The 21,133-nt window shown below is 40.2% G+C and overlaps 1 protein-coding gene across 14 annotated transcripts in view; it reads right to left on the bottom strand.

Annotated features, from left to right (window-relative positions):
• ppp1r9alb (protein phosphatase 1 regulatory subunit 9A-like B) overlaps positions 1–21,133 on the bottom strand; it is a 29,988-nt gene that overhangs the window by 6,443 nt on the left and 2,412 nt on the right. For 12 of the 14 annotated variants that reach the window (XR_013207836.1, XM_077246738.1, XM_077246746.1 and 9 more), the window contains exons 2-13: positions 19,071–21,111; positions 12,994–13,126; positions 12,781–12,901; positions 12,541–12,645; positions 11,979–12,207; positions 11,742–11,888; positions 11,597–11,650; positions 11,274–11,503; positions 10,965–11,061; positions 1,954–2,089; positions 1,597–1,751; positions 24–342 (exon numbers count right to left, since the gene is read on the bottom strand). Coding sequence is in view for 13 of the 14 variants with exons in the window: in XM_077246738.1 (XP_077102853.1) it covers positions 24–342; positions 1,597–1,751; positions 1,954–2,089; positions 10,965–11,061; positions 11,274–11,503; positions 11,597–11,650; positions 11,742–11,888; positions 11,979–12,207; positions 12,541–12,645; positions 12,781–12,901; positions 12,994–13,126; positions 19,071–20,954 (3,610 nt within the window). In the remaining variant the exon portion in view is untranslated. The remainder of the gene's footprint in view (positions 1–23; positions 343–1,596; positions 1,752–1,953; positions 2,090–10,964; positions 11,062–11,273; positions 11,504–11,596; positions 11,651–11,741; positions 11,889–11,978; positions 12,208–12,540; positions 12,646–12,780; positions 12,902–12,993; positions 13,127–19,070; positions 21,112–21,133) is intronic. The other 2 variants (XM_077246739.1, XM_077246743.1) reach the window with 1 other exon arrangement.

Genomic DNA, 21,133 nt, shown 5'->3' with positions numbered 1-21,133 from the left:
TTTTTTTTCTTTTATGGATGTACCTCTGCTTGCTCTGCTCTTGCTGCGCTCTTTGCCTTTGCTCCTTCTGTTTCTCAGATTTTGAAATAGACTAGAGGATGACTGTGAGGAGGATGGGGACTGAGGGGTAGAAGAGTCTTTGGGTGGAGACAGGCTAGCTTGTGTGCTGCTGCCTCCTTGGGGTGTTTGGCTCTGAATTAATACATTGCCTCCACCTGGTTCACCTGTTTGGTCATGACCAAATTGTATAGATGGAATAGGTATAGCTAGGCTCTCAAGGTAAGATCGCCTTCTTTCACTCTTTGTTCTTTCTTGATTGTTGTTTTGTATGCACACAGATTCCTATAAACAAGATAAAATTTACATGTGATTTAATTTAATAAAATTTGATTTGAAGAAATCAAATTGAAATTAAAGCAAAATTGCAATAATTGAAAAGTGTATATTTGTAAATAACAGCATTAAATTCTCAAAAGTCTCCTCCTTAAGAAGGACCTGGAAAATCTTGTTTAAAAAAAAAAAGAAGGACACAGACCACACTGTTATTTTCACAAAACAACAAGTCTAATTCATATACATTTTAAGAAATTGTGAGACTTTCTTTTAAATCCTAAAGGAGAGGCTAGTTTAAAGGGATAGTTCACCCAAAAATTTAAATTAGCCCGTGATTTACTCACCCTGAAGCCATCCTAGGTGTATATGACATTCTTTTATCAGACAAATACAATCGGAGTTAAATAAAAAATGTCCTGTCTGCTCCAAGCTTTATAATGGGAGTGAATGGTTAATGAAAATTTGAAGCCCAAAAAAGTGCATCCATCCATTATAAAAGTAATCCGTATGGCTCCAGGGGGTTAATAAAGGCCTTCCGAAGTGAAGACATGCGTTTGTGTAAGAAAAATACCCATATTTAAAACTTTATAAACTATAATCACTACCTTCCGACAGACGGCCGTACGCATTGATTTACGGTGGAAGACATTACGACGTAATGACGAATGCGGAAGCTCAGAAGAAAAAGCAGAACAAAACACCGGTCGCAAATTCGAAATTTTGAAGAGAAATGTCGGATTTCTATATAATAGAAGAGGAGCTTCAGTTTGCACAGTCCTATTTGTTTAAACCTTGAGAGGCGTCTAAGCTACATGCGTCACGGTTTACTCTTGTGGCGCAAGTCGACTTGCGTAGTATGCGTATGGTTGTCTGGTGGAAGCTTGTTATTTTAGATTATTATAAATATGTTATAAATATGGGTATTTTTCTTACAAAAGCCCATGGCTTCACTTCAGAATGCCTTTATTAACCCCCGGAGCCGTGTGGAGTATTTTTTTCATGGATGGATGCACTTTTTTTGGGCTTCAAATTTTCACCAGCCATTCACTCCGATTATAAAGCTTGGATTAGTCAGGATTTTTTTAAAATTAACTCCGATTGTATTTGTCTGAAAGAAGTATGTCATGAACACCTAGGATGGCTTGAGGGTGAGTAAACCATGGGATAATTTTCATTTTTGGGTGAACTATCCCTTTAACATTACAATTATGTGACCTGCAATGAAACCATGTGAGGCATTTAAATGTTTGTGGTTCAACGTACCTGTGATTGGCTAGGTGCCTGTGAGCCTCTTGCTGACTCTCTGAGTTTATTTCGAGATGGCCGCTTGCGTTGGGATCCCTGTGCCAGCTTAGCTTTGGCTCTGTAGACACTACAGTCCAGACGAGCTGTCTGAGGAACAGCTCCCCAGTCTGCATCTGAGGAACGACAGACACCAACATCTCAAAACCAGGAAAGACTACACTTTCAGGCTAGCCTGTTAAAAAAATTTTTTCGAACAAAATAGTAATTAATGAAGGTATTACAAGCCAAATAAACTACAGTAACTAGAGCAAGACATAACTGTTAGTCCTTTATTTTTGACCAGCTTACACAGAATAAATAATTGGACTTTTGTACCAGATTGAAGGTCGTCTGTAGACAGTCCGTTTCTTTCAGATGAACCGGAGGTCGGACTGCTAGGTTGACTCTCTCCTGCAGGGCTGTAAGACTCTTCGGGTTGGTTTGATCCAGTGCAGCCCTCCAGACAAGCTATCTGAGAAATGCAAAGAAGTATTCTGCATATACACTCATAAGACTGACTCTATCCTGTTATCTTTTTTTTCTTATAATCAACAAATGCTTCTTAAACCAATAATTAAATGTGTATTCATAACTCTTAAGCATCAGGTACAAAGGGCGACATTTTTCTGCTGTGATTTTGCATGGACAACTAACATCTGTTGTAGCTTAATCATTATGTGTGATACCAACAGTAACCATCAGTGGCTAAGATTTGTTCACACCAAGACAAATGTTTGGTGCAAAAATTCACTATGACAAACATTTTAATGTGTTTGAACCACCTTTAATGTGTGTTAAGGAGGTGTTATAATAATAAATAAAGCTGACCAACCAATAAGATTCCCCTTTTGATCATATGACCAGAGCTGCTGCTATATTTTTACAAAATGTCAGCGATAGTAGAGGAAGACTCCATAATATCTCTTTTGTCTCTGTATCCTTGTATTTGGTGTTGTTTGATAAACACCATAGCGCTTCAGAAATCTGAACTGCTGTTTATGAGAATGTAAATACTATTTGACTTCTTGACTTCTTTTCTTCTCTGTGAAAAGCAGGCGTCAGAAACGGAAAGTTGCATAGGGCTCTGTGTACTGGAGTAATTAGGGTATTTCTACTTTTCTAAAAGAGCCACCTACTTTTTTTTCTCCATTCTGTCACCTGATGGAGTCTGGGTTCCTTGCCACTGTTGCCTCTGGCTTGCTTAGTGGGGACATTTAATATTCAACAATATTATTGACTTGACTGCACAAAAACACTATTGGATGAGAACTGAACTGAGCTGGACCATGACATCACTGTTCCCTTTCAAGGGAACTCAAACTGCGTTGATTACAGCACTTTGGGGAATGCCCCCTAGCATAGCGCCTCTGAAGCATGAATGAAACTAAGCCAATCTTGATTGATGTTGCGTCATGATGTAATGTGTGACGGCATATACAGAAGCTACAAGGGACGCTGGCACACAACAGCATCAGCTTTCTGATTCTTCAGCAAGCGCTCTCTGTCGCGCGCGTCTTATTTGATGTTGTCTGTCAGTCACAAGAACATATATATATATAAATGGCGAGTTAAGCTACAAGCGGTGTGTGCATCCCTCTCCTCGTTACATCACGGGCAGTGTTGTGAGTAATGCGTTACAAAAGTAATGCTTTTTGCTGTAACGCAGTAGTGTAAGGCATTACTGATCAATTTTCAGTAATATTTAACTCGGTACATGTTCAGTGCATTGCAACACACTATTAGCCCAAAATTAAATTGTTAAAAAAAAACAAAAAAAGAAAAACAAAACAAAAAAAACAACCCAGCAAGACCGCAAGACATCAACGAATGAAAAAAGTTATTACCTGTTCGTGGTCAGTCAATAGCCGCGTGTTGTGTCCAAGTTTGTAAATAAAGACTAAATGACAGCTTCTGATATATTTGTATAGCGATTTATTTCATTCATCTCCCTTTTGCTGGTGTACCATTGTATGTGTAACATAGTCCAGTGAAGCCGTGTTTAGGGCAGGTTTTACAGGAGTGCCGCGAGGCATGATTTCGGCCTCTGTACTTACGCTGGCCAGTGGAAAAGCGGCTAATGGGTGAAGATGGCAGAAGAAGACTGTACATTCGTGAGATGGACGTATGCGCATTACTTCGAGTTTGTCAGAGATAAGGACAAGAAGAACGTAAAGGTCAAATGCAACCTTTGACTAAAACCGAAAGAACTATCGAAGTCACGAAATAGCACTAGCAATTTAAAAAAACATCTTGAACATCATGCGACCACCCCACTTACTGAGAAGAGAAAAAAACGCATATAGTGCATTCCGACTAAACTATTGAAAGATATGCTTCCAAAGGTCTCAATATCATACCAATATGCTTCTCAATATCATTAATTCATCTTTGTCACTAGGATACGTACCGAAAACTTTTAAGCTGGCTACAATTAAACCACTAGTTAAAAAAACGCAACTTGATCCTACAGAATTAGTCGATTACAGACCGATCTCAAATCTACCTTTTCTGTCAAAGATACTACAAAAGCCAGTGTCCTCACAACTATGTTCCTTTTTAGAAAGAAATGTTATCTGGATTTTCAGTCAGGATTTGGACCATATCATGTACTGAGATAGCTCTCATTAGAGTCACAAATGATTTGCCTTTATCATCCGATCGTGGGTGTATCTCGCTATTGGTGTTACTTGATCTTAGTGCGGCATTTGATACTATTGACCACAACATTCTTTTAAATAGACTCGAAAATTATGTTGGCATTAGTGGAATTGCATTAGCATCGTTTAAATCATACTTCTCTGACCGTTATCAGTTTGTAGCAGTAAATGAAGAGATGTCTTATCGATCAAAAGTTCAGTATGGTGTACCACAAGGCTCAGTACTAGGACCGTTGCTGTTCACTCTGTACATGCTACCCTTAGCTCATTATGCACACTTTGTGCATGACAGTTTTGTGTTGTGAACCTCTTGAATTCAAATAGAATAAAATAATGGCAACAATAAGAAATGAACAAATGTGCATCTTGTCATGGCATTAGAGTTTACATACAGTTCTGTTGTGTCTAATAAGAATAGGCCCAAGCTATCCCCAGATATTGCCAGATTATCACTTTATCTCTACCATACTTTTAACAGACCTGGATCGTTTGTGATTATGTCTGTCGTCCTTTCTTGCATTGTCTTGAGCCTTCACGTAGCCAATTATATGCTATATTGTTAGTAGCCTGGATAGCCCACAGTCATTATGCTACATCATATCGCCATCTACTGGATGTAAAATGCTCAGTAGTATATTTTGTCATTGTAGAATGTTAAGTTCTACTTCCGTAGTTATTTTGGTGAAAGTAACTCAAAAGTAATACATGAGTAATGTAACGCATTGCAATTCTGAGACAGTAATATTGTAAGGTAAAGAATTACTTTTAAATAACAGTAACATGTAATCTATAATGTATTACAGTTTGGAAGTAACTTGCACAACACTGATCACAGGTGGGGACACACACCAATTGTGTGTGCACTGTTTGGGATTAAGCACGCGCAGGCAACTCTCGAGGGGGCTGCTTGAGTGGATTGTGAAGCTTTACCGATCCGAGTGCTGCACTCCCGGCTGGCTATCTTTGATAATGATGGCCAGGCTCGCGAACCCCGTGGTGCGTGTCCCGCGTCCGTTGAGGCGGTTCGGCAGCGCTCATCATGGGGCTCACAAATGGATTTAACAGGAGATCCTGAGACTGCTGAGGCACTTTCTCAGAAATCCTCTGCCAGTTCCGATGTTCTTCCTCCTCGTGCGGAAGCCCGCCCAGCGGCTTCTTCCTCATGAGTGGAGAACCCGAGCACATTATTGTAGCGCGAAAGTACATTAATATAATGCGCGAGCGTGAATCTCTCTGCTCGCGCGCGGAATATAACGTGCCGAGCTCTCAGATACACGCTGCTCTTGTTAAAATAGGTCTATTTTCTCTGGGCTCGCTCAGAGAATCCTGCACTTAAAACGTGTTCAGTGCAATCGCGAATCTCTCCTCTTCCCCAGCTAACAATTTTAGGTTATAAGAATGTTTTCATAACGTTCCCATTAAGTTATAAAAACGTTAACGTTATTTCTGAATGTTCTAGGTACATTCAAAATCTCCAGTTTTTTAGACGTTGTATTAACGTTATTTCTTGGTTATAAGAACTCCATTCAAAATAGGGCTGCAACAACTAATCGATAAAATCGATTATAATCGATTATGAAAATCGTTGTCAACGAATGTCATTATCGATTAGTTGGTCTGCTTACGTCACGGGGAGCGTTTACTGGTACGCACACACACGCAAGGTCTCTCTCCCTCAGGCGCTCTGCCGAGCGCGCGCGCTACACGGTTTGGAGCAGTCTCTTCTGTCTCGCATGCGCGCTCTTGCTTGCGCGCTCTAGATTTCGGGAGTTTGAACTGGTTTGAACTAATTCGCGGGCATCAGGGAGCCGCAATCAATATGCGGGAGACTCCCGGGACTTCCGGGATGTCTGTATTTTGTCTCGAGCATCAGGTTGTGCAATCAGTTCGCTCGCAACGTAAGTGATGGATTAAAATAGCGCTACCGCAGAAATAGGTTAAATTAAAACGGTGTTTACAAAGTGAAGCATTAAATACAAAGGCAGTTAATAACAGCAGCAGTAAAATATTGTTTTTTAGTCACTGTACTCAGTGGTTTTCAGCGAGTGCTTGTGCACTAATGCATAATTTCTCCTGTCCTTTACTCAAGCCTGTTAGCTTGCTGGGTAACGTTACCTCCATTCCGTTCTCTTTTTATAGCATTTGTCTACTAAGTTTTAATTGTTTTTCAAACGCGATCTACTGCGGCTCTACATTCACACAATTGTTTTCAGTCTTTCTATATTTATTTAATCAATTTATCCTTATATTATATTCTTTTATATATTATATATATAATATATATTATATTCTTTATCCTTATATTCCTTATATATAATTAATTTTAAATAAAAATTAAATGAATTATATATTTTAGATGTTTTTAGTTTGTTTTTAGTTCAGATATTCACATCTGAACAACATGTCTGCGTAAATTTGTTTTAACAAAAATTGTGTTAAAACATAATATGTTGGATATCATTTTTTTTAACAATAATCATGTTTGTCAACTTGCCATCAGCAATTATCATTAAAAACAATGCAAATATTGATATTAGTAAAACTCAATGTGTGGCTTTTGCACTTTTTAAAGTACACTTTTACACATAAATACCCTGATTTACGGTTTTATTTAGTTATAATAAAAAACAAAATCTAATTTAATTTCTATCCGATTAATCGATTAATCGAAAAAATAATCGTCCGATTAATCGATTATCAAAATAATCGTTAGTTGTAGCCCTAATTCAAAACATTATAAGAACGTTCAATTCTCTCGTTATATAACCGTTGTATTAACGTTACTTCCTGGTTATAAGAACGTTATTAGAACGTTAAGAAATAACAATTTTAGGTTATACTGGGCGCTATTCTATTCTACAATATTCACTAATGACAGTAAAATACACCATCCTAAGTCAATTTACTGCAGTAATTCCTCTCTCTACCATAGAAAATGCTTTGAACACCTGATTATGCATGAAAAAAAAAAAACGTCATAAACCGGAAAACCGGCATAATTTTGAAAAAAAACGTGATATAAATTTTTGGTCAAACCGCCCAGCACTACTTTCCTCCTTGATGCCCCGATTTCGCATCCTGGCCTGTTCAGCTACTCCGTTAACACAGTCATCAACAGGTTTCAGGAGGCGAAAAAACAGTCAGAGATTTTTAAGCAATATCTCCCTCACCACTCAAAACCTAAGAAGTCTGCCTCCAGTGGGCAGCCGTAGCCATCCACCAGCTCCGCCGCCTACAGACAGGTGCAAAAAAAGAGCGTCACCTCTAGAGCCCCCCCTCAAGGAGCATGGGGGCATAGATGGCACTCTCAACTGAAGCCTCAACAAAAGAAGGACGACCTGAGGGCTGTCTTGCAGGCGAAAAAGGCTTCGGGGAAGAGAACCTAGCAAACGTAGGATCTCTTCGGCCTCCCCACCTGTGGCGGAGTGATCGAGGTTGCCTCCGCCAACATGACATCATGACTTTGCGTAAACATACACGCCACTTTCAAGTCAAGTGGCGTGTTATCTATACTCGTTTTGAGTTATCCGCGTGTATGTCCACGCCGAAATCTTTTGCGTGTATGTCTACGCCATTAAATGTCCGAGTGATTCCACGTGTATGTGTACGCCGTTAAATGTCCGAGCGAAACGAAGCAAAATCTATATCTACATCTGTGGAGCGATATTTCTTTTCCTAGGATGGTAGGAGAACACTCATAAATGGTATTAACCCCAGTGACGGGTAGGTTTAGGGACGGGGTTGGGGTAGGTCATATATTTATATATACATAATACATTAATATAACGTTAAGTCAAATGCGATGATAAACACGGTGAAAAGCGGTTATGCGTGTTGATAGCACGCCAAAAATGGAAATACGAATTGGCCTTTCATACATACGCCATTTCATGAGATCAGTCTGCCTCCGCGGAGCCCACAGGAAATCAATGTCGGCTTCCCGCCTTCAAGTGCGTTTCGGGACGCATCGGTTTCCAGCGAATGCACAATGCACGGTCTGCCCCAGGTAGCGCTCGCATCCGCACACCGAGAATCGTTTTCGATCGAACCCTGCCGGAGAGCCACTTCAGGGGGTCGAGAACGAATCTCAAACGATACCCGAAAGAGAAGCTGGTTCCCTTGTTAAAATACTGCATGGAAAAATCTAACGCATATTTCTCCTTGGGCCCTGCGTACCATTCAAAAGGGGTACAGACTGCAGTTTGGTTTCCACCCACCAAAATGCAAAGGGGTGGTCTGGACTGCAGTTGACCCAGAGCAGGGTCGGGTATTGGAACAGGAAGTAAACTCCTTGCTGGTAAAGGACGCCATAGAAAATGTTTCTCCACCGAACAGGGAGTCCAGGTTTTACAGCCGCTACTTCATAGTTAACAAGAAGGATGGGGGGTTGCGTCCAATAATAGATCTCAGGAACTTGAACATGGTCTCTGAGGAGGTTCAGGTTCAAGATGCTCACTATTCCCATCATCATGAATAAAATTCAATTTGTGGATTGGTTTGTCAGAATAGATCTGAAAGATGCATACTTCCACATATCCATCCTTCCATCTCACAGGAAATTCTTGAGGTTCGCTTTCGGGGGAGAAGCGTTCCAATATCGGGTTCTTCCGTTCGGCCTAGCTCTCTCCCCTCGCACATTTACCAAATGCATGGATGCAGCTCTAGCTCGGCTGAGGTTTCAGGGTATCAGGGTGCTAAATTATATCGACGACTGGCTAATTATGGGCCCAGTCACAAGAGCTGCCAGTTCGGCACCCACATCCAGTGACTGGGGTTGAGACTCCATTCCACTTGATCAGGGTTACGCACAGATGCCTTCATTCCCTATCTATATGGAAAAAAGCTTGGTTTCTGTCCCAGGGTCCCATGCTGGGAGAGACATGTTGCCGGAAAGCCGTTTCGTCAGACGCCATGGGATGCCATGGTGCAGACATGGCCGAGCCTATGTTTGTATGCATTTCCCCCGATCTCTCTGCTCTCGGGAGATTCCCATCAGAAGGGACTCGCTGACGCAGGCAGAGGGGTCAATATTTCACCCTCGGCCGAGCTATGGAAACTGTGGGTCTGGCCCCTGAGGGGGCACAGTGCCCAGAGGCTGGCCTCTCTGTAGTATTAGTAGTAGAGACCATACTCAGCTCTAGAGCTCCCTCCACAAGGAAATTGTATGGCCTGAAATGGAATGTTTTCACTGCTTAGTGTAGAGCTCGTGAGCTGGACCCAGGTAACTGCCCGGTGGCTTCAGTGCTGGAGTTCCTCCAAGATTGCTTCTCAGCTGGTCTTACCCCATCCATACTCAAAGTGCATGTGGCTGCCATTGCGGCTTTCCATGCTCCTCTGGGGAGACATCAGCTGGTCGTACGTTTCCTCCATGGGGCTTGGAGGATGAGGCCTGCGGCTCGTACCAGGGTTCCCACATGGGACCTGGCAGTGGTTCTTGAAGGGCTGGTCGAGGCCCCCTTCGAACCTCTGGAGTCGGCTGAGGCCCTCAAGGTAGCTTTTTTTCTAGCCATTATTTCTCTGAGGAGAGTACATTTACATTTACATTTATTCATTTAGCTGACGCTTTTATCCAAAGCGACTTACAATTGCTATATATGTCAGAGGTAGCACGCCTCTGGAGCAACTAGGGGTTACGTGTCTTGCTCAGGGACACAGTGGTGTCTCACAGTGGATTCGAACCCGGGTCTCTCACACCAAAGGCATGTGTCTTATCCACTGCGCCCATCACCACTCTCCAGAGTAGGAGAGCTTCGGGCACTCTCAATATCTCTTGGTCGATTGACATTAAGGCTATCTTGCATTCCAGGCCAAGTGATCCTGAAGACCTTAATTGGTTGCTTCAGGTGTGTTTGATTAGGGTTGGAGATGAACTGTGCAGGACAGTCGATCGGCAGGAGCAGGGTTGGGCACCCCTTCTCTAGAGCCATCCTTTCAGGGGCTGCGATCCAAGAAGTGTGCTTTGCAGTTGGATGGGCCACCCCTCACATTTTTATTAGATTTTACAGTCTGGACATCCCTTCTACTCCTGGCACACTAGTGCTCTCGTCCTAAGTGTGCCTGTGCGCAGCTTCACACTGGGACAGGCAGAGCTTGTTGTGGCATAGTGGATACTCGTTCCCCAAAGTGCCGTAATCGACGCAGTTCGAGTTTCCTCGAAAGGGAACGTCTCGGGTTCCGAGTGTAACTCATGTTCCCTGAGAAGGGTGGCGAAAGCAGAAGCTGACGCTGTTGTGTGCCGGCGTCTCTTGGTAGATTCCGTGTATGCCGTCACACCAATCAAGACTGTTTCGAACGACTGTTTCGTTTCTTTCCCTTCTCAGAGAACATAACTCGAGACGTTTTCTGCAGAGCTGCTATATATCTGAATTGAACTAATTTAGTAATTGATAATCTTTACCTGTTTAATGAATGATCAGGTCTGTTTAAAATGATCTAGAACTGCTTTACAGTCAAATTGAACTATATTCGCATCGTTGAAACATTTGTTTCCTGTTTATTCCTGTTGATCACTGGAAAGCTGCTTTGAAACAATCTGTATTGTATAAAGTGCTTTAAAAATAAAGGTGACGACGCAAGTATAACACATTCAATCATATACCCAGTGAAAACTCACAACAGAATGATTTTAATGTTTGTGGCCTCACATTGTTCAAAATAAGAGAAATTAACATGAACAGGATGTAGTTTTACCTTGTGCTGTAATTGCCTCACACTGCTCTTGTATTCTCCCTCCCTTTGCTCCAGTTTTTTCTTCAGTTCTGCCTCTTTCCTTGCACATTCAGACTCTCTACAGGTCAAGAAGAGCCCCCGGTTAACAAAGCATGACAAAATGCATTTCTGCTTATCATTCTTTCCTCATCTATTGCTGTTTGGAGCATAAGAATTTCCAATAATTCAGCTTGATTCATATTTCCGCAAATCAGTACATTTCTGAGAATGCCTCACCAACACTTCCCAGAATGACTCTGCTATGACAACACATTACATGCTCAAACACACCTCTGTTGGTGCTCCTGTAGAAGCGTGAGGGTCTTATTGTATTTGAGTTGCAGGGACTCATGTTGACTCTGGGCTTCATTCAAACGCTGGTTGATGGTTTTGCAGAGGGCCTGAGCATCAAGCCAGTGTTTTTCCAATTTTTCAATGCGCTCTCTGCTCTCTTCAACACTCCATTCAAGAGCTGCACCTCGAGTCTCCCAAGACTTACGTTCTGCTTCACTCACTTGCAGCTATGAAATAACATACACATAGAGAATAAAGAGTTAAACAGCTCTCCAGGTCCAGAAGTTATTAAATTTAAAAAATAGCATTTTTAATCCTACCTTCTCTCTCAACTGACTGAGTTCTGTGACTGTGATACTGTGTTTTATCTGCAGCTATAAAAAGAGAATTTAAGTGAGACTGAAGAGTGAGCACTTAACAATGATGAATAAGGTGTATGTAAATAGATGCAAATCGACATTATACCTCTTTGAATTTTTGTTCTAGCTCAGTAGGATCCATATCTTCAGGTAGATCAATGCCTTGGCTCCTCAGTTGTGAAAACACTTCCTGTGCCAAGTCATTGGACGCATCCTCCGTCCCCTGCTCTGTTTCAGTCTCTTTTTGTTTATCCTGTAACAATCATAATATGGGCCCAAAAATGACGTAGTGACTAATTTATTCATGGCAACAAGCTTATCTTTATATGTTCAGTTCACAGACCTGTTGCACAACACTCTTTTCAGCTAGTGGCTCAATTTCCTGTTGATCCTTATATTGGTCGTGGATTTGAGAAATTTGGTTTTCATCCTGTAGCTGATGGTTCTGGGCTTCGTAATGGTCTTCATCTTTTGGCTCACTCTTTTCAGGGCTTGCCTCGTGTTGTAGAGTCTCGCTGATCAGACGGGCAACCTCGCTCTCCACTCCTGGTTTTTCCCGGCCAATGAGAAACCTGCATTGGAGGACGTAAATTCCTTCATGAGGTTCTGGGACTATGAACCTTTCAGGTATTTTACTGACTATGCGATTAGATTTGGCCTGGTGAATCATTACTTGACACTTCCTCCTTAATAGGTAATACGTGTTCTTTGTCCATAGTGTACAGCAAAGGTATAATACAGGGAAAATCTCTTTCTTGAGAGCAACCTGGAGTGAGTTGCACAATAATGTGAGCTCACAGCTAATTTTTTGGTGGGGCTTGAAAGCTACAACGTCACTGGTCCTGAACTTGAGCTACAGTTCCACACAACTCAATTTAATTTTAGTTTGGTGTGTCAATACTTACTTGACCAGACCTTTGGTGTTCTTCAAAGTGGTGGCAGCAAAGATTTGAGTGACACCAACCAGACTGATTCCATCTACCTCCACAATCTGATCATTTACCCAAATTCTGTTAAGAAAAAAAACACCAAAGCTCATTTGGATACAGAATCTCCAGAATCTGTTTGATTAGTCACACTGTTCACTACCACACAGAGAAGGTTTATTCTGAATATCATAAGTGAAATTAATAAGAAGTTCTTACCGTCCATCCCGATGAGCCGCACCTCCCTCTGTGATGGTTTTCACAAAAATGCCCAGCTTCTCTAGTCCTTGATCTGCCCCAACCCCCATCCCAATAATACTGATTCCTAGGCCATCATTACCTACACACACACAAAAAGGCAAAATACAGTACTCATGCAAGTTTTGACAGTAAATTCAGGAACACATTTTTGGATAAAAGTGTAAATGAAACCTTTTTGAATGTCTATAGGTAAAACATCCATCTTTTCAACCCTCTTTTCCAGCTCGTATTCCGCAGATGCAGACACAGGGTCCACATCATCATTACTGCGATCATAATCTTCATTAGAGAAGGTAAAGTACACCTGCAAAAGAGCAAAAACAATTAAATACCACACCTATGCACACCCACATCTGATTGAATACATGAATCAGTGATTTATTGATTTCACAATTTATGTTGATGTAACACTATGTTCTGATAAGATTTGTGAAAAATAGTCATTCATAAATCTTCCTGTTTATGACTGCCCACTTTTACATGTTAATGCTGCCTTTACATGCTATTGTGATTATGAGCTTGCCGCGTTTAAGTGCTTTGTTGTCAGAAAGAACAGGAATCATAGAGGGCACCAGGTATATTCTTGCTTAATCGAGGAAATATTTTTAAAGCAAAAATTACAGTATATTAAGTGTCCCATTTGTTGACAACCATAAATTGCTGCATAGGCCTAGATATTCAACTTGCTGACAATTCTTGAATTTTGGTCAATAAAAGCTATTTTTGCTGTGTATTAAACATACAATATGCTTCAAAAGGTTATGAAAATATGCACTACTTTAAACACAACAGCTACATCACCTTGTCTTACTGTTAAAGTTTATGGCATGCCCAACTCGGAAACTCAAAATAATCTCCGAGTTTCCAAGAAGTAAATACGACTTGAGTGTGCAAGTCTAATTTCCTACCAGGAACTCATATTTACGCTAATTCCGATAGCATGTGAAGGTAGCATAATTTAGCTGAAATTCAAGCCATTACTCACAGATTATCTTTTTCTTCAGTGAGCTGTTAACAGCTAAGACTGGAATAACCATGCATTGAGCTGAACTCAAGTACTGAGTCTATCTGATCTGTGAACAAATCATTCAGAGCAGTTTCGTGAACTTGACCAAACATTTCTTTGAAAAGATCTGATTTAGGAGTGATTAGATCACAAATCAGATATCACTATCTCTCATAAACTCTTGTGATCACGGCAAGAATAATTAGAGAGGATATCAGATTATCAGTCAAATTTCCACACATAAAGCAACAACAGTTGGAACACAGTGCAACAGTCATGTGGACGACTTTTATTATATTTTCATGGGGATTTTGAATGCCTTTTGTGTGATATGGACAAAAAATACTATCACAATTATATTAATCAATATTGCTATTTCCATTTTAATCACGATTTTGAAACATTATTTCTTTACACCAGTGTTTCCCAACCTTTTTTTTTTTTTTTTTGCCACCGCACACCACTATATAAAAATAAAACATACTTGCACTAACATGCATTGCTTTAAATCGTAGTTTAAAACTAGATGTTGGATTAAAAGTAGTACTCACATTTAATGTGAAACTTGAGCTTAAGTCAGGTAGGAACACAATAAAGTGATATACTGTAGGTAGCTATGATGTTGTTGGTGATGATAAAACAACAAATTTACATATCGTCCTATCATCTTCTAAAACCTCAAATGTTTTAAAAAATTAAACACTGGGTCGTCGAAATTGGTATTGTGGTTCCCTTTCGAGTCGGTCTCTCGACATTGCGTAGTAGCTTACGCTTTGGGTAAACTGCTTTCTTCGAAATAGCATTGATTTTATAAAACAAAAATGATGAAATATAGAGATATGAGGTTTCGGCCAGACAGCGATGATATATTCTTATTTGTAGCATTTATTTTTAATTATTTTTTGGAATTTGACCATTTTTCCACAGCACGCCTGATGCTGCACAGTGGTTCGGACACACCTTACTGACAATTGTCTGTATAATTGTTTAGGAAGCGAAGCCGGCTTTATTGACAATATTTGCGGGCACTTCTTTGCATCAATGATATGTGACGGCATCAGTTGTGCTGTTCCCAAACGCCTGTATTATACATTTTTGTTCACCTGGTTTGGAATGTGCCCTTGTTTTTTTATTTAAACGCACTAGACGGACGTCTTAAACCAAACCGGTTTTCTAAGCGGGCCCCGAGGTAAAAGCGTCTCTAGACCTGTATCTTGTGTTTTTAACCACAAAAACCTGTTCTGTGTAAATAGCCCCTTATCTGTTTTGCCGCAACAATAGTTTGCAGGTCTCGCAAATTACCTGGCTCTATGATGCTTCATCTCTCCTGTACCCAAAATATTCGTAAAAAACAGGGATGTGGATTTTTTTTTTTGGCCAAGTCCAGTGTTGCCAAGTCCACAGTTCCACGGAATTGGGCTACTTTTACACTGTTGCCGTGTCGTTTTTGTAGTCCGGGGTTTTGTCGTAACATGCTTTCTAAAGTTTAGAAATCGTGTATGCTATGCTCATGTAGCCATTTTTTTACGATTTCGATTAATTGCACAGCTCTTTATCCTTGTAATCACATGGGAAAAAAATTAGTGACCAAAACTTCATGACAAAATTTAAATAAAAAAACATGCTACACATTGGGGATGCTACACATGCTATACTACATGAGGAATTGTTTCACTTTGCGCAAAATTCCTGATTGGACAGATTCCTACTGAGATGACAGCATTCCACCTGCAGTATTTCACTATACAAAGGCAAATGTGACCACACCTTTATGAAGGCACTATAGCTGAATGACCAGTCCACAGAACTTTAGTGGCTGGTTTAGGCTGACATATAGGCAATTAAAAAGCAGGTCAGTCAATGGTATGCATTTCTAATACTGGCACCAGACTTAGACTGCTTACAGCAGCAGAATTAAACAGAAGGAAAACTGCCTCTGAATCAATTATAGCTACACAGCAAAGTAACAATATTCCCTCTCCATTTTTCTTTTCTTGTACCAATGCACTTTTACTTCCACCACCCATTCTTTCCTCAATCTTTCTTTCTATACCACAATCCCATTCTTCCCTTTCTTTCATTTATTTTCTCTACTTTCTTTTGTCTAGCGTCTCTAGTTGTCATGGAGTAAGCGTGCACCTCTGAACAATGTCCTTTTCTTCCCCAACATGCTCAAGCACAGTGTCTCTTTCTATCTCCCTCCCTCCCTCTCTCACTCCTTTAAGCTGTGGCTTTTTAGCAAGAACACAGGACTATTTCTTCCTGGGACTGAGAGAGACTGTCAGGGAACTATGACTTACAATAAGGAAGAAACAACAGATGTCACAGCATTCAGGTTGAGCGTCAAAACTGAAAGCCAGAGTTGGAATGACATAAAAACAGTATGATCAAGATATTATATTATCAGAACTCTTACAGAATAAAACTGTGCTAATTAGGAAACTGATCAATTGGCAGCATTAAAAAATGTTGTTAACAAGTTGGTGTGCGTCAGCAATATATAATTGAGTTTTGGTGACTAATTGACTTCCGTTGTATGGACAACAAAACAAAACACAGACACACACAAAATGATGAGACATTTCTCAAAATGCCTCTTTTATGTACCACAGAAAGAAAAGAAAAAACATTCAGCTTTGAAACATAGTAAATGATTAAAGAATTTAGTTTTTGTTTTGGGTGAAAAAGAATCTGCATTTTTTGGTTAAAGATGGATTGTGAAGACAACACATTTAGTCTAAACAGCTGGGATCAAACCATGAGTTTATGAGCTAATATTCAAAGCCCATTGTCTCATCAAAGTCCAAAAGATGTCCAACACAAACATCTGTTGAAAGGAAATCCTCATTCACAACCTATATGAGACAGGCAACTCACTTCCTGCTGATTCTATATATATGGGAAACAGGATGAGTAAACACAAGAGGTCCACAAATAAAGAAACAGGCTCATCCTGAGTGTGAAGGGGGAACAAAATGTTGGAATAGGGAGACCTGTGCTTCCTGATTTAGAGAGAAAACGCATCATAGTGCAAGACAAATGTTTAGTTACCACCTGCAGCTCATCCCACTTCTATAAATACACTGACAGCGAATTGACACTGACCTAATCCACATGCTCAAAGAGGGCACACCAAGGAGGAAAGGATGTCGGAGAGAGTGACGTATTGAACATTGAGCTATGGTAATCTGAAATGTTACTGACTTAGTATGTTCTGAACCAGACTAAATCAATGGCATCTTCAGTCTGTGAGGCTCTGAAGAAATACAAGACCTGGTTTCCAAACTTAAGAGATGTTTTAAGAGTGCTCAGAACAACTGCAGTCCACAGGGAATGAAACACCATTGCACACATACAGCCAATAGTTACTGAATGGTCTTTTGGGCAAAGCGGTGGACTTTTGCCACCTACTGCAATGTAACACACTTAATTTGTCTTTCGTTGATTTGTTCTCAGAAATGAACGGTATAATAGATTTGTACTCTAAATAAAACGCAAAGGCATGAGCTTCCACAGAACAGCAGTTACACAGGCACACACAAAAGACGTGTCTGTCCCTAAACAAGATTCTTTTAAAGCACTCCACTTTCCCAAAGTCAGACATATGAATGACAGCACAATGCACTTTCTGTTTTATGCAACCCAGTGCCTGGTCTCAGACAGATGAAGATCAAAGAGTTGTGTGTTTCGCTTTGATCAGTTATATGACTAAAATATTAAAATCTGTACTTAATAGCACAAGTCTCCTGTGTCCAGAAAAGACATATAAAGCAACAAACTTTATACAATTTGTATTTATGTGCTGTTTAGGGCAGGTTTATCTTAAGTAGTGTACACAATACAAAGGGAAAAAAGTTAACACTAATTCATCAAATAATTAAGTAATCAAATTTGCATAGCATTGTCAAAGTACTTAGAAGAACACATCATAAATTAGTAGAAATCTATGTAGACTTTGTGTTAAAAATTAACACAAATAAATTAGTACAACGCTATGTAGACTTTGTGTTAAAAATTAACACAAATAAATCACAGACATAATTCACAAACATATATAGTTCTGGTTTTGAATATCTGTTAAGCACCTCAAAAAAAAGATGCACTATAAGGTTATCAAAATTAAGTGAGTTAAAAACTATATCTGCCAATGGGGTAGGAAATATAATCCTGTTTTCTCACCCTATGATATTTTTTTCTCGTTTAGACCATAAACTTAATTTTGATACATTTCTCAGAAAATAAGACACCTGATTTAAGAATGTTAAAATATTTGTTCTGTAAACAAATACCAAATATACCAGTTGGACTGTTGAAAATGGTGTAGAAACCAGCCAATCAGACTGGAACTGTCAATTTGTGGATAGCGTCTGTTTTTGAATCTGATTTTGTGAATGTGCATTCTGAGGCTGACATCAATATTAAGCTACAATCACTTGTATGCTATGCTAACAGATTAAAATCACTCAACAGTCAGTCTTTATGAACAGCTTTAGTGAGGAAATATTTGTTATGATCCCTTTACAGTAAATGGTCTGTTTTGGAGAATCGTGTTTGTCTGTTACATGACGATTCATATTTGAGTCATATCAACTGAGGCCAGGGGTAAAGCCTCTAAGATATTGGATTAAATCCTTACGCATTTCTCAAAAAAAAGTCTGTCAGTACACAAGAGACATAGGATATTACATGCCCTGAAGTGATGCAAGCTCAGGCATGTCCTCTGTTGAGAGTTTTTACCTTAAATGTTCAAGGTAGAACATAATTTACACTGATCCAGAACCACTGGTGAAGCCACAATTATTAAGAATCATTTCTTAATTGTCTCAGACAGTTATGCTATGTTCCTTGTGCTAAAAAATAAAGTTTTCCTGTATTTTGAGGCAAAACAAATAAAAGACGTGGGTGCCAAATACCTTCAAACAAGTAAGATCTTGTCAAGTAGGATCTTGTCATATAAACCTTGAATAATAGCTGCAATAGTACCACCATAAGAATGCTTCATACAATTAAGAGTTAAGGTGGTGACCGAATTGAGCCACAGGCATCTGGTAAATGTGCAAACAGATTTGGGTCACTGCCGGCAGGCTAATTCTTTCAAGCTCTAACGAAAACCTAAACCATTCCAGAGGGAGCACAAACCCAAAAAAAGTGCTAAAGCTGAATAAAAAATTATACAAAGTACTTTAAACTCTTTAATTGATAAGTTTCTACCAAATTAAAGACTAGTTGAGACATACTGTACCTTGATTGGTGCTGTAGAGAACTTGATCTTTCTCTTTGTACTGTGGTCTTCCTCATCAGAAAGCCCTGGAAGTTCCTCAAATTCCTGGGATTCCTCCTTCACTTGACATTCCAAATCGGTCCTGTTGTCCTTGTCATCCACAAAGGCTGCATTCTCAATACCACAAATTAAAGATCTTTTCCCCATCAAGCACTGATCATCTTGCTGTTGCCTCTCTTTTCCTGATAAGACATCATATTCCATATCTTGATCATCATCGTCCTCCTCTATAGCTTCAACAGCTTCTACTCCTTCATCCTCTCCTTTCCTCTTTTCATCCTGCTGTTCCTTATCTTCAACATCAATAGCTTTCTGCTCACTTTCCTTCATAACAGTCTCCAGTATGGGCTCCTCTTCAGTTTGGTGCGTCTTTAGTTCTACTTCCTTGTTGTCTTTTTTCTCCTCCTCCTCGTCTTCTTTTTCCATTATATTCTCCTCAAGAAACTTTCCCTCCCCTCTATGGTCTTCCTTTCTTCCAGTCTGTACAGATTCGTCACCCGCCCTCCATCCCTCCTCATGTTCCTCAACGCTCTGTTTTGATTCCTTCATGAGGAATGTTAATAGGAGCTCCTTGTTGTCGGTCAACACACTCCCAGAATTGTGATTTGGGGATTGGTTCTCTTTTCCAGCCTCTTCAAAAACATCATCCTCAACATGTTCCTCCTCATTGCCTTCACTCTCGGATGATTCAGTCTTCACCACTACCAGCTCAGCTCTGACTGTGGACAAACCCGAAACCTTCTCAGAGTTATTGCTTTCAACTTGCTGTTGTTGATGTGCAGGATCCTCTGCTAAAGATCCATGACTAGTGGTACTCCTTGTAGACGAGTGGTGGATCTTTTTGCTTGTATACAGAAGAGTGGGATCTGAGGAGACGCTATCTTCTGAAGACTCATTAATATGTTCTTTTGCTGTGGAACTTTTATTATGTAATATCTTCTCCGTACAGACTCCATTTAAAGGGGTGCTGTGTGAATCTGAACCATTTAACTTGGGCAAACATGTTTCAGCCAAAGAATCAGTCCATAGTGAATAAGAGGTAGGGGAACTACAGCTGTCTGGTGATGAAGGGGGATCAGAAGGGTCACTAGAAGCAGAGGGTGACTGGGAATGGCTGATGGAACTGTGGGATTCAGATGAGGGAGCAGCTGACAGCGACTCGCTATCACTGTCCAACATAAAACTCTCCAGACGTCTGGATATTGGCCCGGCATTCATGGATACACTCAGCTTATGTGATGGTGTCTCACTTTCGCTTCTCCCTTTTTCCTCATACTCCCTTTCTTTTGCCTGTCCCTCTAGCTCTTTAGGTTTGTCCTTTCTCTCTCCAGTAACTGACACTTTCCTGTCTTGTCTCTCAAATGGTTGGGACCAGATAACTTTAACGGAGGCAGATTTCTCTGTTGGAGACTGCTCTTTAAGGCCACTCTCAAACAGCTTTCTGGTCATTGAGAACTTCTCAGCCATTGCTGCCTTGTCAATAGAAACATCCTCTGTTTTTCGTGCTTCAAAGAAGGCTGAATCTATACTGGAAACGCTACTCAGGCTGGATCTGTAAGGGGTGGAATCCAGTGGAAATTTGGGTGATGTGGGTTTGGAGAAATTGGGACTGTCTTGATTCTGTTTTTCATCCATTTGTAAGAACATATTTTTTATTTTGCTCACTTTGTCACCCGAAGGTCTGCCACGGGTCTCATTGCCTCCACAAGAGAAGGGAGAAGTCGAGCTGATTGATGCACTTCCATCAAATGAGCATTTGATGGAATGGAAGTCTGACTTATAAGCTTTCCTGTGAGGAGATGCACTTCTCAGGGCCCGTTCACTTTTGTTTTCACTTTTAATCATGATCACAGATAAAAAGATTTTTTAGTATTTAAAATAGATAAAACTGGGACTAAAAAAACAGTGTATATCCAGGTGCATAGTACGTCCTCATTCACACTGGCTGAGATTGCAGACACAGATGTTGCCGAGTGACTGACACAGTGCCAAACGCTCTTACCTACAAAAGAGAGAAATCAAGA

This window comes from Siphateles boraxobius, unplaced genomic scaffold, assembly GCF_051911475.1.
Source record: "Siphateles boraxobius isolate OS27281-9 unplaced genomic scaffold, OSU_SipBor_1 29, whole genome shotgun sequence".
NCBI classification, from domain to species: Eukaryota; Metazoa; Chordata; class Actinopteri; order Cypriniformes; family Leuciscidae; genus Siphateles; species Siphateles boraxobius.
The sequence above is the reverse complement of the archived record's forward strand: the minus strand, read 5'-3'. Positions and strand labels throughout refer to the sequence as shown.